The 27,862-nt window shown below is 47.1% G+C and overlaps 4 protein-coding genes across 4 annotated transcripts; 2 read left to right on the top strand and 2 right to left on the bottom strand.

The window, feature by feature from the left end:
* LOC131490784 (histone H3.v1-like) lies at positions 1 to 25,052 on the bottom strand. Its single transcript, XM_058693240.1, has 3 exons — positions 24,403 to 25,052; positions 23,815 to 23,918; positions 1 to 1,180 (listed from the first exon to the last, which is right to left on the bottom strand). Exons 1-3 carry the CDS (start codon positions 24,810 to 24,812, stop codon positions 762 to 764), a joined length of 933 nt encoding a protein of 310 aa, XP_058549223.1. The 5' UTR covers positions 24,813 to 25,052; the 3' UTR covers positions 1 to 761.
* On the top strand, positions 9,688 to 10,436 carry LOC131504039 (histone H4). Its single transcript, XM_058715973.1, has one exon. The coding sequence runs from the start codon at positions 9,772 to 9,774 to the stop codon at positions 10,081 to 10,083; it is 312 nt and encodes a 103-aa protein (XP_058571956.1). The 5' UTR covers positions 9,688 to 9,771; the 3' UTR covers positions 10,084 to 10,436.
* A 704-nt stretch (positions 25,053 to 25,756) lies between the features above and the next one.
* LOC131504034 (histone H2A type 2-A) lies at positions 25,757 to 26,432 on the bottom strand. The gene has a single exon (XM_058715968.1). It carries the CDS (start codon positions 26,255 to 26,257, stop codon positions 25,865 to 25,867), a length of 393 nt encoding a protein of 130 aa, XP_058571951.1. The 5' UTR covers positions 26,258 to 26,432; the 3' UTR covers positions 25,757 to 25,864.
* Positions 26,433 to 26,477: 45 nt separating this feature from the next.
* LOC131504038 (histone H2B type 2-E) lies at positions 26,478 to 27,065 on the top strand. Its single transcript, XM_058715971.1, has one exon. It carries the CDS (start codon positions 26,612 to 26,614, stop codon positions 26,990 to 26,992), a length of 381 nt encoding a protein of 126 aa, XP_058571954.1. The 5' UTR covers positions 26,478 to 26,611; the 3' UTR covers positions 26,993 to 27,065.
* Positions 27,066 to 27,862: the final 797 nt, after the last annotated feature.

The raw sequence follows: 27,862 nt of genomic DNA, 5'->3' as shown, positions 1-27,862 counted from the left end.
TTTTCAGTTGTACTTGCATACGGAAAAGATCTGAAGCGCCCATTTCTATTTTTGCATCACTTTACTTCCTACACTTTGTGGAAGTTTGTTTTGCCTTTGGGTTTCGGAGCAGTAACAAACATCTCAAAAAAAAAAAACCCAACCCATCAGCATTTCCCTCAAATTCCTATTCGTTTTTGCGCTGCCTGTCTTATGCAATAGGGTATTAGATATTAGATCCATACAACTCTTAAGACACATAAACCAGGAAAAAGGCTCCCATTTGCAAACCAGGACTTACATCCAGCTTAGTCTTAACTGTAAAATCTAGTTGAAAACCCAAATCCCCAACCCGGCAGTTATCACAAACCCACACGACCGCCTTCCCGCTTCGTTTCTATATCCAGATTCGTGCTAACGCTTTGTACGAGTAGCGTGTTAACGTTACAAACGACTAGTAGAGCAAAGTCCACCCCCTTGCAAGTTTTTCCTCAAACTAGTAAGGCTGACGCTGTAGACTGTAACTCAACATATGTAAAAGCTTAGGCAAAAGCAATCTAAGCCCAGCTTCAGCTGTTCCCGCTAGTGCCTGTCAGCCGACCAAAGTTGACATTGTGATCTTCCTACCCACCACGTGCGAGTTTCCCCTCATTCCTCTACCCAGAGCACCAGTGCACAACAGTACACCCACACCAGGTGAGATAGGCGATACAGCTACTCCTCGTGAAAACATGGGTGGCTCTGAAAAGAGCCGTTAGGTGATCCGCTTAAAAGCAGAGGCCTTAAGCCCGCTCCCCGCGGATACGGCGAGCCAACTGGATGTCCTTGGGCATGATGGTGACGCGCTTGGCGTGGATGGCGCACAGGTTCGTGTCCTCGAACAGCCCCACCAGGTAGGCCTCGCTCGCCTCCTGCAGCGCCATCACGGCCGAGCTCTGGAAGCGCAGGTCCGTCTTGAAGTCCTGCGCGATCTCGCGCACCAGCCGCTGGAACGGCAGCTTGCGGATCAGCAGCTCGGTGGACTTCTGGTAGCGCCGGATCTCCCGCAGGGCCACGGTGCCCGGCCGGTAGCGGTGCGGCTTCTTCACGCCGCCCGTGGCGGGCGCGCTCTTGCGGGCCGCCTTGGTGGCCAGCTGCTTCCGCGGGGCCTTGCCGCCGGTCGACTTGCGAGCGGTCTGCTTTGTACGGGCCATGGTGCCTTACTGGCTTTATTCAAGAAGTACTAGGCAGTCATATTTATAGACGTAGCCTCCTCTTGATTGGACCAGAACGGTTAAGAACTTCCAGACTTGTGATCTCATTGGCTAGATTTCAATCCTTTTTTTTACTCGGGTAGAAGATTATAATGCTAATCTCTTTCCCTTATTACTTCATCTTTCCGTACTTTTCTGTAATTTTATCGGTCACAGATTTTTTTTTTTTTTGGCCTTTCCTTTAAATTGATGTCACTTTTGTAAGAGCAGTTTTGAAAGTGTTTTTGCAAGCTTGGGATTCAGGTTCCTTCGAAATAAAAGCGTGCCTTCCCATGAACTAGGTTTCAGTCTACATTTCTAGTTGTTACTGTAACTCCAATACCACAGCTAACATTTTGCGTCTCACCCTCTGCTAAGCGCGTTAGTTGCATTACAGTATGACTGGGACTCAACAAAACAATATGCAGTTGAAAGAACCACTGAATTTACCTTTACCCAACTTCGGAACTACGCCGAAGCCCTGTGCTGATCACCACCGACTTGCAGTGTAGAAGAGCCTTGAGCCTTCCCCCTTTCTTTAACCTTTTCACCTTGGAACGCGCTTCCCTCCCCTCAATGGCCAATTAGGTCCAAGAGACGAAACGCGTCTAAATCAGGGAATATAAGACGAGAAACGTTATTTTCTCCTTTATAATGGTGAATAGTTTCTAAATAGTCAATTTGCTGGTCGGTCAGATTAAAAACTAAAATAAAGTTTCAAAGTAAACAAATTACTTGTTGATTACGGAGTTACTAACAGGTTTTCTTCAATTAAGTAGTTTCATCTAAAAGTTTCACCTGAAAGTTTCATCTTTTTTATTCTCTATAGAGAAATCGAAGATCCTCTGCTTTTCAGTTGTTTCATATGCTTTGTAGCATTGCTTGGAAAACTGCATGTCATGAAACAAGTGATGTAAGGTTACCAATGCTTAAATTGGTGAATACTTAATATAAAAATTTTAATCGTATGTTTATTCTATTGAAAAAGCCTTGTATCCAAACCTTTAGTAACTCACACCTGTGAACAAAATCAAGCCCAAGAAGCTTAAAACTTACTTTATGGTGTCAATATGAATTACCATCTTCCTGCTAGGGGCAAGTGATTTTGAGGCGATTTCCTGAACACTAAATAACTTAGAAACTTTGTATCTACAAGAGTTCCCATCAGCAGCACAATCTGCTCTAGGGAGACCTAAGATGTCTTGCAAAAGTGTTAACTGATATGAACAACTGTTACCCCTTCCTGTGGCCAGTTTGTGATAATGACTAACACAGAGAGAGCACTACTTGGTATTTAAAAATTCTTCTGCATACACTACTTCATTTAATCCCAACTGTGTAAAGTAGATGTTACTTTCCTCATTTTACAGATAAGGAAACTGAGTCTCAGAGAAATTATGGCTTGTCCTGGACAAGTAACAAGGCCTGCATAATATTCTAAAGGAAAATAATGGAATTATAGTGGATTTCCAGTTTCATCAGCCTTGGGGTACATCTTAAAGCAATGAAGAATTTTTCCATCATGCAATCAAATGACTCAGTGTTTCTCAAACTTCTTCACTAAACTATTCCCATCAGAAGAGGAAACCACCAAGGGGGGTGGGGGGCGGGGGGGAGTTTTGGATGACAGCCCAAAGCAGCCTACACAAGTGTCAACATTTCTTTGCAGTGTTCTTTTTCAATCTATGTACTCTTGGCCCCGGTGTTCATTTAAATAAGAAAAAGGTTCTCAAGCTGTTGTTAGGGAGGAAAAACTTTGCCCTACCCCTCAAGGTTTTTTGGCTGGTCTAAGAATTAAATTGACATGAGGCAGATTAACAGGAGAAAATCATAGAAGAATGTGAGGCCCCCCAGGCAGTTCAGGCTTATGTGCCATCGATAGCTAACAAGGGGGTTGAGGTCTGGGACTGCAAATGGAAGGAAGACCATTACAAGAAGATGAACATGAGTAAACGTTTGGTAAACAAATGTTTGCTGAGCCAGATAGAAACAATGGAGCATAGAAAGGGATTTTAGCAACTAGACTGTTAAGTTCCTCCCTATCTGTAACACCTAGTTCATGTTATACAGTAGTTCTCTATGGTGATAGCTCCCCTCCTAGAGCAGGTCCTCTATCTAAATTCTCTTACGCAGTTAGGAGGGAGGCAAAAAGAAAAACTTCTTGAGTCTTCTGCTTCTTAAAAATAATCGGCCTTGGGGCGCCTGGGTGGCGCAGTCGGTTAAGCGTCCGACTTCAGCCAGGTCACGATCTCGCGGTCCGTGAGTTCGAGCCCCGCGTCAGGCTCTGGGCCGATGGCTCGGAGCCTGGAGCCTGTTTCCGATTCTGTGTCTCCCTCTCTCTCTGCCCCTCCCCCGTTCATGCTCTGTCTCTCTCTGTCCCAAAAATAAAAATAAAAAACGTTGAAAAAAAAAATTAAAAAAAAAATAATAATAATAATCGGCCTAAAATAATCCACATACCAAAGAAACATATTTGGAGGTAGCAAAATTTTGCTCCCCTACAATGTATATTCATATAGAATCCAATAGTCATGGGGTGTATTTTCTCTTTATAATACAGAGAATCAGAAAATTCCAAACCTCTTCCTCTGGCATTTCTCAGAATAGAACAATCTGTTATTTACAGATGCCAAAGGCAGACCACTCCAAGATGGGCCACTTTGGCATGAAGATTATTTCAAGTTAAAAAGTGATCAAAACCCAGCAGATTCAGGAAAAACTGTTTACCTGAAAAGAATTTATTTAAAACAATTTTTTTTTTAATTTAAAAAATGCTTAGTTTTGAGAGGGAGAAGGAGAAGTGGCAGAGGGTGGGGGCGGGGCAGGGGAGAGAGAGAGAGAGAGAGAGAGAGAGAGAGAGAGAGAGAGAGAGAGAGAGAGAGAAAGAGAGAGAACCCCAAGCAGGCTCTCCCTGACGCGGGGCTCAAACTCACAAACCCTGAGATCATGACCTGAGCTGAAGTCTGGAGGCTTAACTGCCTGAGCCACCCAGATGCCCCTGAGAATTTAGATGGAAGGCCTGCTTCAGGATGAGAGCTACCATCATAGATGGTCTGCGTGACTTCCCTGTACATACCAAATTAAATTTTATTTTCTCTGTTAATCTGTCTCATGTCAGAGTAGAAGGTAGGTCTGGGTAGAAGGACCTTGAAGGGGTGATTGCTGTGAGTGTTCTCAACACACTACTCTATCAGAAGTAAATTGACGAGCCAGAAGAACCTGTGCTTTGCTGTAGCTGTGGGGAAATGGGGATTCTTTTTCTCCTACTGATACCTCTGAAGTTTCTTTCACTAGAAATAATAAGAATCTGCAGTTTCCAGATTGAGCCCTGAAGTTTCATTATGTAGTACTGAGAGAGGGGAAATAGCATAAGAAGCCTAAAATTTGCCACAGGAAATAAACATGTAAAAGAAAAATATAACGTTTTGTGTGTGCATGTGTTTGTTTTTAGTACAAAAGTAATGGACTAAATTAAAATACACGTTCCTGGGGCATCTGGGTGGCTCAGTCAGTTAAGTGTCCAGCTTCGGCTCAGGTCATGATCTCGCTGTTCCTGAGTTCCAGACTCGCATCGGGCTCTGTGCTCACAGCTCAGAGCCTGGAACCTGCTTCTGATTCTGTGTCTCCCTCTCTCTCTGCCCCTCCCCTGCTTGAGCTCTGTTTCTCTCTCAAAAATAAAGAAACATTTAAAAAAATTTTAACTACATGTTCTGGGAAGCCAGTTTGTGTTTAGTCTTTGACTACAAGTACCCCCATGGGTTCAAATACCCCCAAGATGAGACTGAATCTTTGGTTTGTGGGTTGGGTAGGCCATGTGCCTGATTTCCTTTCATGTTTTTAAAATTTTTTTATTTTATTTTATTTATTTAATTTGAAAGCAAGCACAAGTGGGGGAGGGGCAGAGAGAGAGGGGGACAGAGGAATCAAAGCAGGCTCTGTGCTGACAGGCTGACAGCAGAGAGCTCAAACCCACAAACCACCAGATCGCCACCTGAGCAGAAGTTAGACGCTCAACTGACTGAGCCACCCAGGCGCCCCTGATTTTTAGTTTTTAATTTTAAGTCCAGTGTATTTAACATACAATGTTATATTAGCTTCAGGTACACAATATAGTGATTCAACAATTCCATATATTACTCAGTGCTTATCAAGACAAATGTACTCAATCCCTCTCACCTATCACCCACCCCTCACCCACCTCCTCTCTGGAAACCAACAGTATGTTCTGATTTCCAGGAAATAGGTAGGGGTCTGTTTTTGGTTTGTCTCTTTTTTTTCTCTTTGTACCTCTTTTTTTAAAGTTTATTCTGAGAGAGAGAGAGTGAGTGGTGTGTGTGTGCTCGCATGCGCATGAGAGCAGGCAAGGGGCAGAGAGAGAGAGAGAGGGAGAGGGAGAATCACAAGCAGGCCCCACACCAGCAGCATGGAGCCTGGTTTGAGGCTCAAACCCATGAACAGTGAGATCATGACCTGAGCTGAAACCAAGAGTTGGCGCTTACCTGACTGAGCCACCCAGGTGCCCCTCTTTGTACGTTTGCTTGTTTTTTAAATTCGACATATGAGTGAAATGATTTTCTTTCATCTTAAGAGGTCAGTATCCCTGGACCAAATTCAGAAGCCACGGGATTTTGAGCTTCTTTCCTTATCCCATTCTGAGATAAACTCATTCCTTCAACATCTTGCTCATTGGATAAAAACTCCCCCCACACTTTTTTGGGGCGCCTGGGTGGCTCAGTCAGTTGAGCATCTGACTTTTTGGCTCAGGTCATGATCTCATTGTCCATGAGTTGAGCCCCTCGTTGGGCACTGTGCTGACAGCTTGGAGCCTGGAGCCTGCTTCTGATTCTGTGTCTCCCTCTCTCTCTGCCCCTCCCCGCTCATACTCTGTCTCTATCTCAAAAATATATAAACATTTTTTAAAAATTAAAAAAAATAATAAACATGAAAAAAAATCACTTCCCCTTTTTACCTTAATACTACTGCTTATACTATACAGTGAAGGGTAGCATAGGGGAGGAAAAAGTTTTCCTTAGTCCTCTTAGGGTCCCTGGCTGAGTCTGAAAGTCAAACCAACAAATACAGAATAACAGGAGAAGAGCACACAGTTTTATTTAACGTAGGTTTTATGTGACACAGGAAACTTCATAAGGAAATGAAGACCCAAAGAAACAGACCTGAATATTTTTATGCTAGGTGTGATGAACTGTGGGCACTCATGTAGAAATACAGTAGGTTACAGAGTGTGAAATAAGTTTAATACACCAGAGGAAGCAGCAAGGCCTGTTAAGATTCTTCTGTATGTCCCTTTGTCTTTAGAGATAAAGATGCTCCTTTCTTCCTTATCTATCCCTCTAATCATATAGAGAAGACACAAGAGGCTTTTATGACCTGTTTTAGGGAAGAGGGCTTTGGGGAAGGGTCAGAGTGACCTTCCTGCTTATGTCCTTTTCTCAAAATTTCTCTGACTTAGAATATTCAATATTAATGTGCCATGTTTTGGGGCAGCATGTCCCGAACCCCATCAGTGACAGAATATGCCACCCCTAAATTATGTCACTCTGGCATAATGATTATTTTGAGCTGAAGGCACTTGAAAAACAGCAGGTGCGAGAAGTTCTCTGACCTCCATTTCCTTCCTGAAAACAGGAGATTCCCACCCCCCCCCGCCCCCACCGCCCCCATGGAGGAGGTCTTCCATAGGCCAGGAGGAAAACAACATTGTTTTCACCAAGGACAGGGAGTTGAAGCCAAGAGAAATCTGCACAAACCTTGTTAAACTAACCCTGATCTTCCTCGTTCTTTTTCCTCCATGAACTGCCCTAGCCAAAGCTCTTTCACCTTGTGACATTTGCATGATTTACTACTCTCTGTCCAATTCAATACACAAGCAGTCAACTCTAACTGCTTCTTTGGATCTTCATTTCCTCATGAGAGCTCCCATGTCAAGTAAAACTTACAGTAAATACGTTTGTATGCTTTTCTCCTGTTAATCTGTCTTCCGTCAATCATCAGGCCCAGCCAAAAACTCTAAGAGGGAAGAGGTAAATTTTGCCTCCTCTACAGCAGATTTCAGTTTGAAGCAGTTCAGAAGATACCATTAGTTTCTGCCATATATTTCCCAGTCACTGTCCCACAACTTACTGTCTGTAGCCCAAGCCCCTCTGTCTGGTCATATTCCCAGATTTTATTGTTCCTTGTTTTTAGAAGTATGTATAACCTTCTGGGCCTCACAGCCTTTTCAGGTCTTCATTTTCCTTCTGAAGACTCCTGTGTACACATAAAAATATTAAAATCTGTATGCTTTTTTTTCCTTTTTGATCAGTCTTCAATGAGCTTAATTTCTAGTCCAGCCACAGACTCTAAGAGGGAGAAGGAAGTTTATACCATGTCTGGTTTTTCCAATGCAACACATCCCAATGGAATGCAGTAGATTCAAGGAATGTTCACAGTATTCTAAAGCTATACAGGTGAAAAGTATTTTTATTCCATTAACCAGTCTCATGAGATTTAAGCTACATAGTGCAAGAATTTTAAAGGTTATATTTATTTATTTTCAACAGAAATGACTTGTTTTGTTTTTATTTAAAAAAATTTTTTAAATGTTTTATTTTATGTTCGAGAGAAAGACAGAGCACGAGCAAGGGAGGGGCAGAGAGAGGGAGATACAGAATCCGAAGCAGACTCCAGGCTCTGAGCTGTCAGCACAGAGCCTGATGTCGGGCTCAAACTCACGAACTATACACGGGATCATGACCTGAGCCAAAGTCGGATGGTTAACCCACTGAGCCACCCAGGCACCCCTGTTTTGTTTCTTTTTAATGTTCAGGCTGCAGATGTTAGCATGACGCTATCCTTGATTTATGGGGAAAATTAGAATTGAATGCTCACAACTCAACTAATATACAGCCTGTCTGTAAAAAAATAAAGAAAAAAGGCTATTTTAAAAATGTATCTTCTTTCTCAACATTCCTTTCATTTTTGTAACCAACATCTATTGTGAATCCCAGGGTGTTGGTTTAGACAAGCGATGCCTGGTGAACCCATTCAATGAGCAGAGAACAAAGTGTATGGCTGGGAAGAAGGAGAATGAATTCCCTCAGTCCCCATCACAGTCACACCTTCGAGCTTTGAAGTTTAATCATTTTGAGATTTCTGAGTTTAAAATGACTAAAGAACAACCAGGAGGATCTATATGCCTTGGGCCTAGAAGTCTGATAAAGATACAGTACTGGGACTCATTAGCATATGGAAGGTAGTTGAAGCCAGAAGAGAGATAAAAAGGGGCATATATATAAGATTTCCTAAGATAGGGGCGCCTGGGTGGCTCAGTCGTCTTGGCTCAGGTCATGATCTCCAGATTGATGAGACGGAATACCCCTTCCAGCTCTGCGCTGACAATGCTAAGCCCGCTTGGGATTCTCTCTCTCCCTCTCTCTGCCCGTGCACCGCTGACGCTTGTGCACTCCCTCTCTCAAAATAAACTGAAAATAAAAAAATAAATAAATAAACATCCTTTAGAAAAAAAAAAAAAAAGACAATTCTTTCTGATGCAGAAACCACATCTTCTGATAGATTCTCCAAAAGAAGGCCCTGGTAAAGTAAGGAACATGCTTTCAGTAAAGGACCCCTGTCAATTTCATAGGGCAGTTTCTGGTAATGACTTTCAAAAAGGAGATTTCCCCTTGAGAAAACCAATTCAGCCAACTTTGCTGGCTCCTCAAGGGGCACACAGTTGGGTCACTGATTTCTGGCTGAAAGCAAGGGTTGATTTCAGAGGATCTGTGGAAACGGAGTCTTCTTCCTGTATATATTGCTTCTTTCGCCAGAGCTTTGAATGACAGTGCGTTGCACTCACTGACTTCCTTGAGAAGGCTTGCAAATATTCTAAGACCAATTCTCCTAGGATCTGACCTGGGTGAGGTGAAATTCCATGCCCCATATCAACAAAACAGACTAGACTCCGAAATTAAGGCGATCTCCCTCTTCCCCCCTCCACATACAGCCCAGGAGCGGCTGCTCTTGACATCACGTTCCAGGTGCGCCAAATGATCGGAACTGCTTTTGTTGCTGTTTTATGTAACCATGCCTCACAAGCCTGTGACCCTCTAGTCGGGATCAGACCAGGCGCTGGCGCCCTCTTCTTCCCGTCTCTGGACTCCATTTGGTCTTTCTCTGGTCTTCTCACGCCAGAAAGACCTTTCCCCTTAGCCTAAATTTTACGCCCTGGGGGAATCCACAAATGGAGGGAGAAGCGAAAACGGCTGCGGCATCCGGACGCCTCACGTTGGATGGATCTGTATTCTTCCCAAGGACTATGGCCGGGAGATTTTTTTTTAAACTAAGAGTCCACTTGCCATTAGAGGGAGCCGTGCAGCGGGCGGAAGAACGGGTAGGAAATTAGCAGAGAAGAAATGACGCAATGCGGAGCGGGCGGGGACAATTTAGGGCGGGCTTCCCGCCTCTCGCCTTCTGTTCTCAATCTGGTCCGGTGCTCTGTTATATTAGGGGGTAAAGCCGCCCTACTCTCACCGAAGGTTGTGTCTCCAGCTTGATTCTCGCCATGTCGGGGAGAGGAAAGGGCGGCAAAGGCTTGGGCAAGGGGGGTGCCAAGCGCCACCGCAAAGTTTTGAGAGACAACATCCAAGGCATCACGAAGCCGGCAATTCGGCGCCTTGCCCGGCGTGGAGGAGTCAAGCGGATCTCCGGTCTCATCTACGAGGAGACCCGGGGCGTGCTGAAGGTTTTCCTGGAAAACGTCATTCGGGATGCAGTCACCTACACTGAGCACGCTAAGCGCAAGACGGTCACGGCTATGGACGTAGTGTATGCCCTGAAGCGACAGGGACGCACCCTGTATGGTTTCGGAGGCTAAGATGCCGCTTCATTTCTGCATCCATCCTGCCAACGGCCCTTTTTAGGGCCAACCATCTGGTCTTCGGAAGAGCTGGACGCTCGGGTAGAACTTTGGTAACTTTGTTTTTGGGAGTTGGGCTAGAGTCGGGTTTTGGGAAGTTCGTGAGAGGTAGACATTCCTGAAGTGTTAACAGCCCTGAAAACCCAAGTCCGTGGGGCGCCTGGGTGGCTCAGTCGGTTGGGCGGCCGACTTCGGCTCACATCGTGATCTCGCGGTCTGTGAGTTCAAGCCCCGCATCGAGCTCTGTGCTGACAGCTCGGAGCCTGGAGCCTGTTTCAGATTCTGTGTCTCCTTCTCTCTCTGCCCCTCCCCCGTTCATGCTCTGTCTCAAAAATGAATAAACGTTAGAAAATAAAAAACCCAAGTCATTCACTAAAAACTGCCTTTCATGTGCTTGCTCCATTTTTTGATTCATTTTAAAAGGTCTTGTACTCCAGGTCTAAGCAATGTTTCTGTTTGCTTTTGGGTGCGCTGTATTGTGATCGGTGGGCTGGGCTGCGGAAGGTAAGAACTAGCTATCCAGCTCACGACATTTGCTTCGGAGAAGTGGGAGAGGGGGCAGCCCAATGGTTTGCAATCTAGAGGTGGCCTTTGGGCCCCCCCCCCCCCCACCCCGGTGGTGTTGAGTCTCAATTCTCTATTTTGGGTTTCACTTCCTACCTCTACAAGAGGGTGTGGGCTAGATGGCTGAAGTGCCCTCTTCACAATGGACGATGTTTTGTAGTCTGAATTCTCACTTCAAAAGGTGCAAGAGCATTTAAAATCAAGAGAAATCCAGGTTATTAGAACAGATGAGATCACTACTGCAGTTTCTAAAAGCAAGTTTGGCGTATTATCTGCTGAGTGTGCTTTTTTTTCAATGCTATATTCAAGGGACAGTTTGAGTCAAGGATGTGGGAAGACAACTGTCTTTCAGTGAAAACATTGCAAAAATACAGATGTCAGCTTCTACAAAAGCTGATCAAACTATAACATCATGGAAGCAAGTCTTCAAGAAACAGTTCATTCAGGTGTGTCTTTTTCTTGTTAGAAATGCAAAATCTTGGATCCACCCCAGATCTATTCAGTGAAAAATTCTAGGGGGTAAGATCTAGCAATCTGTGTTTTAACAAATCCTTCAGGTGATTATGATACCCAGTTTGAGAACCATTGGTCTACATAACATAGTTTCTTTAAATGAAACTAAAGTATTTAAATCTGAGTAGATATGGCCCTAATTAAATTGTTTCCCAAAATGTTACATTTTGCTTTCTTTGAAGGGGAAAAGAAAAACACTAGGTGAATGAGCCTAGCAAATTTTCTGTAGTACAAAATATTACAGGAGGAAAAAAGTAAAACAGCTTATTTCTTCAAAGCATCTGAGGCAAACATAGAAGATATATGAACGAAAACTAGTCAGCTTGTTTTCCTAAATATTATTGGTTTGCGTTTTTAATATTGAATTTTGTAACCAATGGATGTTTTTTTCTTAAGTTTCTCTAATATATCATCCTTTACCTATTAATGACGCACCTTCTTTACAGTGATTTTAATAGTGATCCTTGTTCCCATTTTATCTTTCACTAAATACATAACTTAAGTAGAGCATGTGTGGTAAACATAGATATAGGAACGAGTAGAAAGACCTAATAATACACACCATGTTGAATATTCATGAGGTACACGAGGTACCCAGTATTCAAACCTTAAATCAGCCATCTGTTGGTAATTCCTGATATGGCCCAATGTGTCCTCTGCATGCATACACACAGAGAAATCCATAGCTATTCTACAGGTTATTGGTGAATCACAACTATGGCCAGGCGTACTTGCCCCTTATCTCACTGATCTTGGGAGCATAAATTAGCTTCAGGCACCTTCCATCCGGTAAGCCTCCTTGCCCGTCCTCAGCTGTCAACCTTTTAAGTGTAGCCCCAGTACAGAAGGCTGGTGCTGCAGACAGAGGCACGACAGAAGATTGTGTAAGTCCAGGGTTGGACACCAAGTGGTGTTTCCACCATCACTGCACCCTCTTCTAAGCGTGTTAACCTCCTCCATCACTTTCCCCCTCCTTCTTGTTTTATCTGTTAGTTTCAATTGTCTGTGTGCTTTGATATATTTGTCTTCATTGGGCCTATGAGGCTTTCTGTTCAGTGACCTCTGGGATTGCTTGTCTGGTAGAGTAGGAAGCCATGATTATGGCAAAGTAATTTCTTACCACAACTATATTACGGAAGAGGGCTGATTGGAGGCAGATTGGAAACAAGGGGGGTGGGAGGAGACACACCTGGGGTTGGGACCATCCAGGTACCCTCCAGGGCAGGTGGTAACCTGACTCTAGTGAGCATATCCAGTTCCTGCAACAAGGCAGCCTTTACAGTGAGACAGTATCCTGGCTGAGTAATGGCAGCCACTGAGCTCATCTGTCTCCATGCTCTTCCCCAACTTCTTGGCCGTAGTTTGGCTTTTGGTATAGAATTGCCTGCAGGGAGCTAAGGAACGAATCATGTTTCTTGTTGGAGATTAAGAGCATGATTTCCAGAGCCAGACAATTCAGGGTAGGATCTGAACTTCACCATTTACTAACAGTGAAACCGTGGGAAATCCCTTAATCTCTGAAGCTCATTTTCTTTCTCAGTAGCATTTAAAAGGAAAAGAACACCTACTGTGTGAGGGTTTTATGTGGATAACATGTATTCATATTTATAAAGCAGCACTTTGACTCAATAAATGCTACTACCTATTAATAATAATTATTATTAGGGTTTATGCATTTGTCCCTTGAGAGTCTTGTCAGTGGGATCTAGGTCCTCAGAGCCCACCTACCCAGGCTAACAAGAAAATGAAATTTCTGAGCCTACAGAGCCAAGGACCCGCCTGGAATGGGGTGAGAAAGGGCCGAGGAGGACATCCTGTTGACATCCTTCATTTTCCACTGCTTCACAATGCAATAAGACCAAATATAGTAATAACGTCTCAAACATTAGACACAAAAACAAAGTAGCAAAGAAAGAGCAGAAAGGAAAAAGATTCTCAACGAAAGAAACAGAAACCCAAAATCAAAACCTGGCGGAGGAAAACTTACTCATAAGCTCACAGTTTAGCCCTGGTCGGCTGGAGAGGACCTGCTACTTTAAGAAAGAAAGTTTGCAAGATCAGGAAGCATCTAACTTTGTTCTCATCCTGATGTTCGAGAGGGACTATGAGAGTCAGACCCAAATAACAACCTGGCCAAATTTAAGTTTGCTGATGTCCGAAGCCAGTTGTACCAAAACTTTTGGAAGACAATTTAGCAATAGCCATCAAAATTACTGAAAAATGTACCCCCAAGTTATATGCACAAGGATAATAAATTGCAGTTGTGTTTCTAGTGGTAAAAATCTGGAAAACACCTAAATATCCATTAACATGAGTCTGAGTAAATAAATTAAAAAGCATCCATTAAATGGGGGCACCTGGGTGGCTCAGTCGGTTAAGTGTCTGACTCTTGATTTCCACTCAGGTCATGATCTCATGGTTTATGGGATCGAGCCCCTCATCAGTGCAGAGCCTACTTGGGATACTCTCTCTCGCTCTCTTTCTGCCCCTCTCCCCTGCTGGTGCTCTCTCTAAAAAAAAATAAATACCCTTAAAGAAACATCCATTAAATGAAAAACTGTGCATCCTTTAATAAAAATTAGGCAGATTGATACGGAAGTATATATATATATATATATATATATATATATATATATATGTATATATATATATATATAGAATATAGAATATAGAATGAAAGAGAGAGATTAATTGGGACAAAGACCAAATATATATTTTTTATTATACATCACAATACCACAGCTAAGCATACCCTAAAGAGCTGACTCTTAGAGAACCTTGAGACCAGGCAGAGATTAGACCCAATGGAATAAAGCTTGCAGATCTGTGTTGATTCTGAGCAAGTTGAGGGTGAACTCTTGGGTGCAAGCTGGATTGCAGGGAGCAGAGAATGAGAAACTGAAACCAGTTAGGAGGCTGTTGTAAGCTATGGAGACACTGGCCAAGAATGGTGGCAGCAGGACTGGGGAAGATCGGAAAAAGAGATGGTGAGGACAAGAGGCACAGAAGCCCCTGGTTCCCTTAAATTTGAAGTGGGCATTTGGGTTAAATTGAGATACTTCTCTTTGATTTGAATTAAAAAAAAATTTTTTTTAATGTTTATTTTTGAAGGAGAGAAAGACAGAGTGTGAGTGGAGGAGGAGCAGAGAGTGGGAGACACACAGTCCGAAACAGGCTCCAGGCTCCGAGCTGTCCACACAGAGCCCGACGCGGGGCTCGAACTCATGAGTCTTGAGATCATGACCTGAGATGAAGTCAGACGCTTAACCAACTGAGCCACCCAGGCGCCCCTGATTTGAATTTTTAAATAAAAGAATGCATAACAGTTCCCATCTATTGAATACCTACTATGTACCATTTCAAATCTTCAGAACAACCCCACAAAGTCAATAATACCTTTATTTTTCAAAGCAAGAAACTGATGTTTAAGCTGCTTGAATAACTTGGCATTCTCTGATACATCCTGGTGCTCCTGAATCTTACTAAAATATTTGTTTAAAATTTTCAAATCGCAAATAATATGAGGATCTTTGAATACATTTGCCATATTCATTTAATGAAACCATTCCATGTGGATGATGGAAAGGACCTCATCTGGTCTAATTTTCTCATTATATTTTTCCTCTGGTTTCGAGACAAAACTTTATGCCAGCTTCCATTTCCTACCAGATCCCTCATTGGTATAGATGTTCCTAAGAGGCCTGTCCTTCGGGCCATCTCTTTGGAAGCTCTTCCCAGGAACTCCCAAGTGTTTCTCTAGCTCCTAAGGGCAGATGAGAGAATCCACCTGGGTCTCTAGGCCTACCTCCAGATCTACATTCCCAGCTGCGTGAAGGACACAGCCACTTGCCACTGCCTGGTGACAGCTCTGACCCAGCGTGGCTTGACGTGAACCCCTCAGCAGCACCCCCCCACCCCCGCCCCCGCCCCCGGCTGCCTGTTCCTATGAAGATGGCAGGATCCTCCAATAGTCACTCAGGCAGGACGGTCTCAAGATATCTTTGATTACTTTTTGCCACAACAACCTCCTTCTGTCCATCCCCCCATCCAGGCCCAGGCAATCTTCTACATTCAAAAATATCAAAACTTTCCCTCCCTTGTTCTCTTTTATCCTCATTTCCTGAACATCCCTTCACTCCACAGAGAAAACTACGTTTAAAGTTTCTTTTTGTTTCTATGTATGACTGCAAAATATATTAATGTATTTTTTTAAGTTTATTTATTAATTTGGAAGGTGGGAGGGGCAGAGAAAGAGGGAGAGAGAATTCCAAGCAGGCATCTGCATTGTCAAGGCAGAGCTCGAATTCACAAATCATGAGATCCTGACCTGAGAGGAAATCAAGAGTCAGCTGCTTAACCAATGGAGCCACCCAGGTGCCCCTAATGTATTTTTAATTTACATAAATAGTATTGTTTTAAGTCAAATTCCATTTATTTTTATTATTTTTTTAATGTTTTATTTATTTTTGAAAGACACAGCATGAATGGGGGAGGGGCAGAGAAAGAGGGAGACACAGAATCCGAAGCAGGCTCCAGGCTCTGAGCTGTCAGCACAGAGCCCAAAACAGGGCTTGAACCATTGAACCATGAGATAATGACCTGAGCCAAAGTCGGATGCTTAACCGACTGAGCCACTCAGGCACCCCATAAATCAAATTCCATGTATTATCTTATTTCCCTTAGAACTATGTTTTTAAGATCTGTCCCGGGGCGCCTGGGTGGCGCAGTCGGTTAAGCGTCCGACTTCAGCCAGGTCACGATCTCGCGGTCCGTGAGTTCGAGCCCCGCGTCAGGCTCTGGGCTGATGGCTCGGAGCCTGGAGCCTGTTTCCGATTCTGTGTCTCCCTCTCTCTCTGCCCCTCCCCCGTTCATGCTCTGTCTCTCTCTGTCCCAAAAATAAATAAAAAAATGTTGAAAAAAAAAAATTAAAAAAAAAAAAAAAGATCTGTCCCTTTTCCTTTTTTAATTAGAGAAAGAAGAGCAGGGGAGAGGAGCAGAGGGACAGAGAATCTAAAGCAGACTCCACACTGGGTGTGGAGCCCGATGCAAGACTCTGTCTCACAACGCAGGGATCATGATCTGAGCTGAAATCAAGAGTTGGACACTCAACCAACTGAGCCCCAAAGGTCTGTCCTTCCTATGTGTCCTTCCTATGTGTTTCCTCCTGCTGCAGTCCTCCATGGAGCGAATCCACCGCACTTTCTGCATCCACTCTCCCAGTACGAATGCCCATATTGTTTCTAACGCCCCATCATCCTTGTCATGTGTCCTCATAGACCTGTGTGAGACTTTTCAAATAAATATCCAGAAACAGAATTGTTGGTTTCTAGCATGTGTGTCCTTAATTGGCCACCAGGCTGCTTTTCAGAATGGCTGCCCTCACCTGTCCGTACCCCACCGGCAGGGCACCGACCATCTAGGCCCTCCATCCTTGCTAAGCCTTGGTGTTATCCAACTTTCCAATATTTCCCAGAGCATCCAGAGTAGAGTGACATCTTCTATTGCTTTAATTTGCTTTTCTCTTATCACTAATATTTCTGAGCATCTCTACATATGTTAAATATTTTGCTTCCTCTTTTGTAAGCCTTTCTCCTACACTGTTTACAGAATAAAATCTGCACCTCCCCCCCCACTTTGGCACGCTGACTCCCCAAAAAGACTCCCATTAAGCTGGCCTCAAAGTCCCCACCACTGAAAAGTCATTTCCCATTCCTGGCCTTGGCCCCACCCCGTGGACCAGCCACCATGCACAGTTCTCCCTATTTCTGCTTCCCCTGCCTGGGTTAGACTCCCTACCTCAGCCCGAGTTCTCCTACAGGAAGCGTTTCCTGATACCCGCGGTTAGAAGTGACCTTTCCTTCTGAACTTCCGGGGAACTCATCTGCACCTTTTCTGCCACCTACCGGAGCATGCCTTCCATTCTAGTGCATGTACTCTTATGCGGTCTGAAGAACGGATTCCCATTTCTGTAAGCGCATACACATGCTTCCAGGTCTGAGAGGTGCTGGGACTCCTGCTCAACAAAAGAACAATTTTTCATCTGAGTGGGGATTTTACTTTGTTCTTCGTAATTTTCTCTATCGCAAGTGGTTTTCAGTTGCAGGTTATAACCCATTAGCAGGTGGTAAAGTCAATTTAGAAAATGGGAACCAGTGGGGCACTTGGGTGGCTCAGTCGGTTAAGTGTCTGACTTCAGCTCCAGTCATGATCTCATGGTTCGTGAGTTTGAGCCCCACATTGGGCTCTGTGCTGACAGCCCAGAGCCTGGAACTTGCTTCAGATTCTGTCTCCCTCTCTCTCTGCCCCTTCCCTGCTCACACTCCATCTCTCTCTCTCAACAATAAATAAATGTAAAAAAAAAAAATTAAAAAAGAAAATGGGAGCCAGTATCTTTTATTAATGAAGCAGAATAAGATTGAAAATATCAGGGTGCATCCCGTGATGGGGGGAAATCCTTTTGTACAACTGGTTTTGATTTTTAGATGAGTGTGAATATGCAATAGGTAGTATTGTAAAATTGTATCTTACTGTGGCTTGAAGTCAGCAGAAATCAGAGCTACTGATACAGTGATATTGTATCTCTCTGTATGTAATTATCACACGTATTGCTTTTTTCTTCTGAAGAATTGAATCTACTACAAAAAGAAAAGCAAAATACAAGACTCAGGTTCAAGGCTATTTTCTGGCTGGGTGACCCATATTCCCAGGTGTGTTTCCTTCACCAGGTTATGTTTCATCAACTATTCAACAGGAATTAAAAAAAAAAAAAAAATCCCTTCTTGCCTCCCAGGGTTATTGTGAAATGGAATGAGAGGAGAGGTGAGTGAAACATGAGCCATCAGCCGTCTAGGAACCTGGATATTATTACTGCCTGGGCCACACAGTCTAGAAGCTCATCATGTATTTAAAATTATTCATCAATTTCATGTTTTATGACATGGTTGTAACTTGGACTTACATCAATTCACATTAATGCCACTAATATTTACATTGTCAATGTTAATGATATCATTAATACTGATTAATGACCACATGTAAGGCTCTGTCCCAAGCATTTTGTATGGACTGTACGGTCTCTTTTCATCCTTGTAACATTCCTGAAGTGGGTACAATTATGATCCTGCTTTACACATGAGGAAATGGAGATCCCAGTCTTTTCTCTCTGGAGACTTTCCCTGGTTAGGGGTAGGAGTCCTGGTCCTACCACAAAGGACTCAGGCCTCTGCCCCAGTTGGTAGCAGCAAGGACCTTGGACTTCATTTTCTATCCCTTCTCTGCCATCCTTCTTCCTCTACCCACTTCTGCTATGTACACTACTCTCTCTGCACTGATCACCCCCATTCTCCTATCACATCTCAAACAAATCCTATCAGCAGGGCTGAATCTGATGTCTTGGGGAAATAAAGACAGACATTCTGCTCCAGATTATCTGCTTTGAGGAAGAGATTAGGGGAGTATCTCAGTGAACTCTTCTCAGTTACTATCACAGGAACAGTTTTTCCAGACACCCTGCCCGTGGGCAGTTTCCTGCTCCCATGTTCCAGGACACCCCCCGCAAGGACCCTGGAGGTTCTTTGCGGAGATCCAGTTCAGACCTGCTCTTGATCTGTGACTGCAAGGACCTTAAAAGCTAGAGCCTCTTGTTCCCAATTCTCTCATATAAGGCAAGAGTCAAAGGGCAGATGAAACAGGCCCCTCGCCAAGCGTTGCCTGACCACGTGTGGCACACCAGGCACTGTGTGGGTGCTAATGCCACAGGGACCAAAGAGAGAGAAAACAGATGATCTTCCCCCTGAGGAATGCTGCTGGCCTCATGTTGAGGGTACAGTATAGGAAGGGGTGTAAGGAAGGGGTGTAAGAGGGAGAGGCAAAGACAAGGGCCCAGAGAGGTGAGGATGAAGAAGAGAAGGGGGAGGGGAGGCTACATAAGGCTGGGTCTTAAAGAACGAGTGGGGGTTCTTTGGGGCTACAAAAAGGGGGAGGACAGAAAAATTCTAGACAGAAGAAATGGAATGTGTGAAGACATCATATACTTGGGGACTGCAGATGTTCTATGGGGCTAGAACCCACTTGTTTGGCTGGCGGAGCACCAGAAAGCCAGGGAGGCTCTGAGAAACACCACCAACTAGAGGTCTATTTCTTCTTCCTGGGATCTTTTCCATTTAATCACGGTTAACAGCGTAGCTACAATTAACTGAATGTTTGTTCTGAACCAGACACGGTGCTGGGTCCTTTATAGGAAATATCACTTTTAATATTTCCCAAAACACTATTAGCAAGGTGCTATTGTCCCTTTTACAAATGGGACATGTGGGGCCTATAGAGATTTACTTGCTAAAGTCACATACCTGTTATAGGGGCAAGCCCATCAAATTGGGGTTTGTCTAACTGCAGAGTCCCTACTAGTTATTAACCTCCATTGCTCTGAACTACTATGCAGAAGAAGGTGGATTTTAACCTGAAGGGAACAGGAAGGAGGTGGAAAAAATTAAAGCATGAGAGTGACAGGCTCAAAAAAAAATGTTCTTTAAAAGAGACAGCTCTCACACAGACAGGAAGCCTAGTGGCAGGGCAGAGAGTCTAGCATGGACACTTAATCTTCCAGATCAGGGTGGGTGGGGCCTCAGTTAACCAAGGGACCATGGATGGATACAGAAAGAGTGATGGAACTGAAAGTCAGAAAGTAGATGTCATAACATTTGGTGACTCATGAAATTTGGACAGAGGGGAAGAAGAAGGAACTTAGCCCTAAACAGACCGGGGGATGAAGGTATCTTTCAGTAAGAGGGGAACATGGAAGGAGAAAAATAGCTTTGGGAAGCAAGATGATGCACTTTTGGAAATATGCTGAGTTAGAAGCACCTATCCAGAAGGACCTGGCCACCAGGCAGTTAGAAATGTTGGTGTGGAGCTCAGGATGGTGGGCTCAGCAGGAGATACCAACTCGGGAGCACTTGAGGGAGGCAGAGATATGGCAGGCAGGGAATCCATGATCTCACTTGAGTTGCAGGGGAAAACAAAGCCAAGGCCAGGAATATTGATGGGCCTGGCAGAGATAGAGGAGGACATGAGATGGAGGTGCAGACGTGGAGAAGGATAAGGAGGACCAGGAGAGGGTGTGAACCCAGAGGCCAACTCCTCTTCCAAGGAAGCAAAGGGTAATGTCAACAGGGCCATACCTCATCGTTTACCTCTACCCATGCACACATACCCGTCCCCCACTACCCTAAGGCAGATTTAAATCTGAACAGACACTGTTTTTCACTCCTTAAAAATCCCAGGTTCAGGGTAGACGTTTCCTGCAACTGAGCTATCCACATAGAAGGTAATTATTACAGGAAGAGCATTTATTTATCTTGTCCTTAACTATCGTTTAACTCTCATCTGAGGGTAGAAAACGATTTAAGTACAGAAAATATTAAATGTGAAAACTTACATTTTAAATTGTTCTCTTCGGGGCACCTGGGTGGCTCAGTCTGTTAAGTGTCGGTCTTCGGCTCAGGTCATGATCTCGCAATTCAGGAGTTCGAGCCCCACATCAGGCTCTGTGCTGACAGCTCAGAGCCTGGAGCCTGCTTCACATTCTGTCTCCCTCTCCTCTCTCCCCCTGCCCCGCTTGCAATCTCTCTCTCTCTCATATAAATAAACGTTTAAAAAAACTTAAAAAAAAATAAAAATAAATTGTTCTCTTCTATTGATGTCCCCAGGTTGCGCTGTTCTCCTAACAAACAGAAAGATTTGAAAGATTGCTGGGAGGGTAGGCTTTTACAGTCACAGGAACATGGATTTTATTCTATTCCTGACTGGGTATAAACAATGCCACTAAAGTTCCCTTTGGGGTTCAGACAGGGAGACTTGTTGAGGCTAGAGGTGCTTTGGCTGCTAAAGTAAAGCAGTGTGATATTGAGACTAACACAGGACAGAAAGGACTGACATCTGTAAGCAACATCACAGGTTCCAGGGTCTGTGCAGCCACTCCTGGGCCCGAGATGCTGCCCAAGCCACCCCTGAGAGCCTCAGATTGTCCCCCAGAAAGCCCTTTCATTATGTCAGGCTGTCAGTCGGTCAGGCTGAGTGGAGCACTCTTTGACTGTCAAGACCCAGACATGCTGTTGTGTAGAAGCGCTGAAAGGCAGATTGGTGATGCAGACGAGGTCCATCCTCTGAGGGGCTCACCTTTGACAGGAAACCAGTTAAGACCACCCAGGGAAGGCCACCACTGTCCCGCACCAGTGAGGGGCCAGGTCCTAACTCCCCCGTGCTCTTCCTCCTCTGCTTTCCTATTTTCCTTCCACACCCTGCAATCGTGGATTTGGGGAGCGAGCGCTCCACTTGTTGTGGTGGGAGGAGCACACGTGGGTAGAAACGCGAGGAGAGGGGTGAAGGCAGATCATAGCCATTCCCACTAAGCCAGGAACCCCTGAACTGCCTTAGCCACGGCAGATGCCCGCAGGCTGTTCTCAAATCTCAGGGCCACGGGCAGGTCTTGGGCATCTTTGGTATTTTAGGTTGGTTGAAGCTGATGTAGTATCAGTTTGAGGCATGGGATCCTGAGGAGGAAGGGCTCCGGCATGGAAATCAGGGGTCTGCTGAGCCACTAAGGGCTCTGCCACTCTGGAACGTAATTCTCCCTTTGAAGACTTCAGGCTGCACTTTTGGGAACAAATTTCAACGGACAAGAGACGTGGGCTGCAAAGGGGTCACCCCTGCAGAGCTCCAAGTCACTGCTACTTCTGCTTGTAACTAAGTCACAGGGGATCCCATCACGTACTGTTGGTCTGAGCAGGGAATGAGGCCCCGGGCAGAGACCATGGGGCCTGTATTGATTTCCTAGGGCTGCCCTCACAAGATACCAGACTGCCTGGCTTAAACAACAGAAATTTACCCAGCTCCCAGCTCTAGAGGCTAGAAGTCCAAGATCAAGGGGCACCTGGGTGGCTCAGTTGGTTAAGTGCCAGACTTTGGCTCAGGTTATAATCTCACCGTTTGTGGGTTGGAGACCCGCGTTGGACTCTGCGCTGTATGGAGCCTGCTAGGGATTCTCTCTCTGTACCCCCGCCCCTGGTGCTCTCTCTCTCTCTCTCAAAATAAATAAATAAAAACTTACAAAAAAATTTTTTTGTTGTTAAGAAGTCCAAGATCAAGATGTCATCAGGTTTGGTTTCCTCTGAGGCCTCTCCTTAGCCTGCAGGTGGCTGCCTTCTCACTGTGTCCTCTTATGGTCGTCCCTCTGTGCTGTGTCCTGATCTCCTCTTATAAAAAAGACACTACTCATATAGGATGAGAGCACATCCTAATGACATTTTAACTTAAATGCCTCTTCAAAGGCCCTATCTCCAAATACAGTCACCTTCTGAGGTACTAGGAGTTAGAGCTTCAACACAGGAATTGCTGGGGCGGGGGTGGGGGGGGGGGTGGGGAGGAGAGACACAATTCAGCCGGTCACAGGGCCTATTCTGAAAATCTCTGAGTCTGGGGCTGAAAACTGGGGACCCTCTGGCAGGAGCAGAAAAAGTTTTCTTCCTTCCTTTCTTTCCTTTCCTTCCTTCCTTCCTTCCTTCCTTCCTTCCTTCCTTCCTTCCTTCCTTCCTTCCAGAAAAAGTTTTCTTCCTTCCTTCCTTCCTTTCTTTCCTTCCTTCCTTCCTCTCTTTCTTTCCTCCCCACACTCCTTGCAAAGGGCAAAAGTTTTCAGAAGTTATCTCTGCCTGTTTCTGTTCCCCTCAGTGAATTTTCACCAATCTCTGTGTGAACGAAACCACCAACTCTGGTCTCTTCCGGGTGTACATAAACGACGATCAAGGATAAGAGGTGTCATCTGAGACGCACACAGCTGCTAGTGTTTGAGTTCTTGCTCGTGTAATGCCAGCTTCCCAAGGTCCTGCCCCACTCTTCTAGGTAAACAGACTCATTTCTAAGACCCCGAGAGGCGTGAAGACTTCCATTTCATCTGGTGTAATAAGAGTGGCCCCTCGGAGAGAAACTCAAGCCTCCGCCCGCACAGATGCTGGGGCAGACAGACGTGGGCAAGGAGGGGAAGGGAGCAGGGCGTGCTCTGCCTTCCCTTGGTTCCAGCCGCCCGAGAGCTTGAACTACTGAGCGCCCCCGCGCTGGATAACTCAAGTACCTGCACAAAACTCCTCAAATGTCTCTGCATGTGGGGTTGTCCTCCTGGAAGAATCGCGAGTCTCCTGCTGTGGACGTGAGCAGGGAAGGATACCGACCAGGCGTAGCTCCCGGGGAGTGGTGTCGTGTTGAGGAGGCCTTTGAATCCCGGTCCATCTTCCCACCGCCGCTGTTTTAGCGAAACCCATAGGACTGTCAGAGCTGAATGCTGGGCCACACAAGCCAGACCCTCTTTGTCCTGTGTGTTCCTGCCCGGAGCTGCCCAATCCTACCTTCTTCCTTAAGGTTCCTTGGCATTCAAAACAAAGGGCGGGGCGGGGCGGGGGGAGAAAGGCGGGGTGAGAAAGTGCAGAGCGCGAGACCTCTGAAGGGGATGAATGGCACCCGCTAAGTGTCCCGCTGCCCGGGGCAACCTGGGCGTTACCGACACCCGACGTGCAGGCGGGGTTTGGGAATCCCGACAACGACCTAGCAGAAACCTGGCGGTACCAAGGTGGCGGGTGGCGGATTTGCCCCCTCCCACCAGCCGGAGCGCCGAGCCTCTGGGGGCCACTTCCGGCGGGGGTGTGGAGGCCGCGGGAGCACGGCTCCCGCTGGGGAAGAAGCCCGGCCAGCCGAGTCCGGACCGCTCCCTAGGGACTCTTCGTCGTCTCGGCCGGTCCTGGAGCCCAAGACCCCTCGTCTCCTGTCCCGACAGCTTACAACCCGGGGTCACCGTGGGGCACGTAAGGACACCCCAGGAAGAGAGCACGCATGCCCGCCCCACAGAAGCCGAAGTGGGGGTCCTGGCCGCACCCGAAAAGGGAGCCAACAAACGGGACGGGACGCCCCTGGACTCGGCGCGTGGCCCCACGAGCTACCTGCCAGGAGACCCTCAGCTTTACCCGGCTCTGGTGCCTCATCCGCGCGCGCGGGGGGGGGGGGGGGTGTCTGCTTTGTACAGGGGAGGTGGTCGAGTATGAGAGCGTCGGCCGGGAGAGAGCGAAGACGAGTGGCACAGCTTCTTTCAGGTGCCGTCGTGGGTGGCTCTGAAAAGAGCCTTTGGATGGGATGGAACCTCGAGCCGAGCGCGCACTTTAAGCCCGCTCCCCGCGGATGCGGCGAGCCAGCTGGATGTCCTTGGGCATGATAGTGACGCGCTTGGCGTGGATAGCGCACAGGTTCGTGTCCTCGAACAGCCCCACCAGGTAGGCCTCGCTCGCCTCCTGCAGCGCCATCACGGCCGAGCTCTGGAAGCGCAGGTCCGTCTTGAAGTCCTGCGCGATCTCGCGCACCAGCCGCTGGAACGGCAGCTTGCGGATCAGCAGCTCGGTGGACTTCTGGTAGCGCCGGATCTCCCGCAGGGCCACGGTGCCCGGCCGGTAGCGGTGCGGCTTCTTCACGCCGCCCGTGGCGGGCGCGCTCTTGCGGGCCGCCTTGGTGGCCAGCTGCTTCCGCGGGGCCTTGCCGCCGGTCGACTTGCGGGCGGTCTGCTTTGTACGGGCCATAGCGAACCAAAACACCAACTCACCAGCGCAGCGGCAGCGAGAGTAACGGGATCTCGGCCCGCCGCCTCACTCTTTATAGGCACCGTCTTCTTCCGATCGGGCGGGGCGGTAATTGAAAGTCCCGCGCTGGCTGTCCATTGGCTGTGACGTCACCCGTCCCGGCATCACTCATTGGCCTGGGCAGAATCCTCCCTGCCCCGCCCCGCTTTCTACTTTCCAGTTCGCCAAGTCTTTCTCCTACCTTGTTTTTCCCCTTTTCGGCGGGCGGGGAGGGGGGGGGGGGCTCATTTTTGAGCTCAACTCTGTCCGAATCTTCCTCCCTGACCCTTTTACCCCTTTGCCGCGCAGTACCCTCTTCCTTCCCTCGCGGGCTCCCCAACTCCACCTCACTCTTCCGTTTGCTCCCCGCCCCCCAAAGCGCCTTGTCCCTTTCTAAGAGACCCCTCGTTGGTGTGATGGATCTTCTTTTCCCGCCTTGTCAGTACTTCTCGGATGGGAAAGTTGTCGGTCTCACCCCACCCCCTCGCCTCCCGAGCGCAAGATCCCGCCTCCGGGAACCCAAGCGGGGACCCGTCCCTCTGCTGCGAAGGCGGCCCCCTCACTTTTACTTGAGACAGCCGGCTCAGCTAAGCCAAGGTCAGGGCCGCCACACTCCCGCAAGCTGCCAGCTCCCCTGCCGACTGCGGGGTGCACGTGTGTTGGGTAAAGGCCTCGCGAGCCCGGGAGTCGCGTACTTGGCACCCACTCCCGAGGGAGGAGCCCGGGGGCCACCCAACAGTACTACTTCTAGCGCAGTCGACCGTGGCTGCGCCCCACGGGCTCTGGCTCCTCTCGCTGCCTTCAAGTTCTAAGTAAGATCTACGAGAGATGGTTGAGGCGCAGGATTTGAGAGGCCAGGAGCGGCTCGGCGACTACTAGCCAATAGTGGAACGGGAAAGAGTCGCTACTGTGAACAACTCTTTATTTGAAAGGGTGGGTGGCTCTTAAAAGAGCCTTTGATTTCACAGGTACCCCTTCGCCACCAGGGCTGGCTGAGCTTCCGGACGCCGGCCTCACTTGCCCTTTGCCTTATGGTGGCTCTCCGTCTTCTTGGGGAGCAACACGGCCTGGATGTTGGGCAGCACGCCGCCCTGGGCGATGGTGACTTTGCCCAACAGCTTGTTCAGTTCTTCGTCGTTGCGGATAGCTAGCTGCAGGTGGCGGGGGATGATGCGCGTCTTCTTGTTGTCGCGGGCCGCGTTCCCCGCCAGCTCCAGGATTTCCGCCGTCAGATACTCCAGCACCGCCGCCATGTAGACCGGCGCGCCGGCCCCCACCCGCTCGGCGTAGTTGCCCTTGCGCAGCAGGCGGTGCACTCGCCCCACCGGGAACTGCAGGCCGGCGCGGGACGAACGCGACTTAGCCTTGGCGCGGGCCTTGCCTCCTTGCTTGCCACGGCCAGACATGACGGCGACGCTCACCGCAACCACCTCCCGCTTGACGACCGAGAAAGTCGCCGCAAACGCGGCCGCTTCAGCCTTTTATAGGCAGAACCCGGATTGTCTACGGAGCACTTTGATTGGCTAAGGCAGATCTTTGTTCTGACGACCAATAGGCCGGCTCGGCCAGAATCCGCTCATTTACATAATCTCGTCCCCCTCGCAGGAGCGCGGCCGAAAACTCGCGAATCACGACGCAGCGTAACCAGAACCTTAATTTGCGTGGGGCCTCTTTAAGTACCGAGTCGCTTCCGGTAGCCTCGGCCCTACGGTGGGGTTTGCGTTCCCGGTGGTCGGCGTCCGTGCCTCGTGCTCGCCGCTATGCCCGAGCCGGCAAAGTCCGCCCCCGCGCCCAAGAAGGGCTCGAAGAAGGCGGTCACCAAAGCCCAGAAGAAGGACGGCAAGAAGCGCAAGCGCAGCCGCAAGGAGAGTTACTCCATCTACGTGTACAAGGTGCTCAAGCAGGTGCACCCCGACACCGGCATCTCGTCCAAGGCCATGGGCATCATGAACTCGTTCGTCAACGACATCTTCGAGCGCATCGCCGGCGAGGCCTCCCGCCTGGCGCATTACAACAAGCGCTCGACCATCACCTCCCGGGAGATCCAGACGGCCGTGCGCCTGCTGCTGCCCGGCGAGCTGGCCAAGCACGCCGTGTCCGAGGGCACCAAGGCCGTCACCAAGTACACCAGCTCCAAGTGAGTCCCTGCCGGGACACGGCGCTCGCACGGGTCGCCGGCCGCTTGACTCCAAAGGCTCTTTTCAGGGCCACCCACCTTCTCGGGAAAGTTTTCCCTCATTTCAAAATATTATTTTTCCATGCTATTTATTCTTTTTAATGCCAGCTTTTTCCTTTGGATGACAAGAAAGGACTCTAAGATTGGACCTGATTTTTCTAACATTGTGGAGAGCTAGAGTACGTGTATATGTTTTGAAAAGTAACTCAGCTTTAACAGTGAAGCGGTCAGCAATGCATGGCAGTCAACGTGTAAATATATTCGTGATTATAGAAATTAGTGCTAAGGAGTGTTGTAAGGTAATTAGCTGGAATCTGTTTATTGTAATTGCATTTTTCTTACTCTGGAAAATTAATGTGTTTGTAAACATGGAAAGCAGTATTTCTGAAACCACGCCCAGCACCCATAAATAAATTTTTCTCGGTACCTCGATATCTTGATTCTGTGATTGAAGTAATTTCTAATTTACACACTTTTTGCCCCAATTCGGTGTTTCTTTCAGGTACACTGAATCGGTACGTACTCACCGCTTAAATTGGAGACGTTAAACTGTCAGAATAAGATAATGCAAAAGCCAGTCATTTATAATAAACCCTTTTTGCTCAGGTTGATAACCTACATTCTCCATAGTTGTAGTTTTGCTGTTTTCCAACCTGGATAAGGGAGGAGGAAAGAGGGTTTATGAATCCAGAACCTGGGCCTGTTAATCATAAAATGTCCAGAAACATTGTTAAAACTACTTAAGTCTTAAAAATATCGTGTGCTTAGGGGCACCTGGGTGGCTCAGTCGTTAAGCCTCTGACTGCGACTCAGGTCATGATCTCCTGATGTGTGA

This window comes from Neofelis nebulosa, chromosome 2 (genome assembly GCF_028018385.1).
Source record: "Neofelis nebulosa isolate mNeoNeb1 chromosome 2, mNeoNeb1.pri, whole genome shotgun sequence".
Classification (NCBI taxonomy): Eukaryota; Metazoa; Chordata; class Mammalia; order Carnivora; family Felidae; genus Neofelis; species Neofelis nebulosa.
The sequence above is the reverse complement of the archived record's forward strand: the minus strand, read 5'-3'. Positions and strand labels throughout refer to the sequence as shown.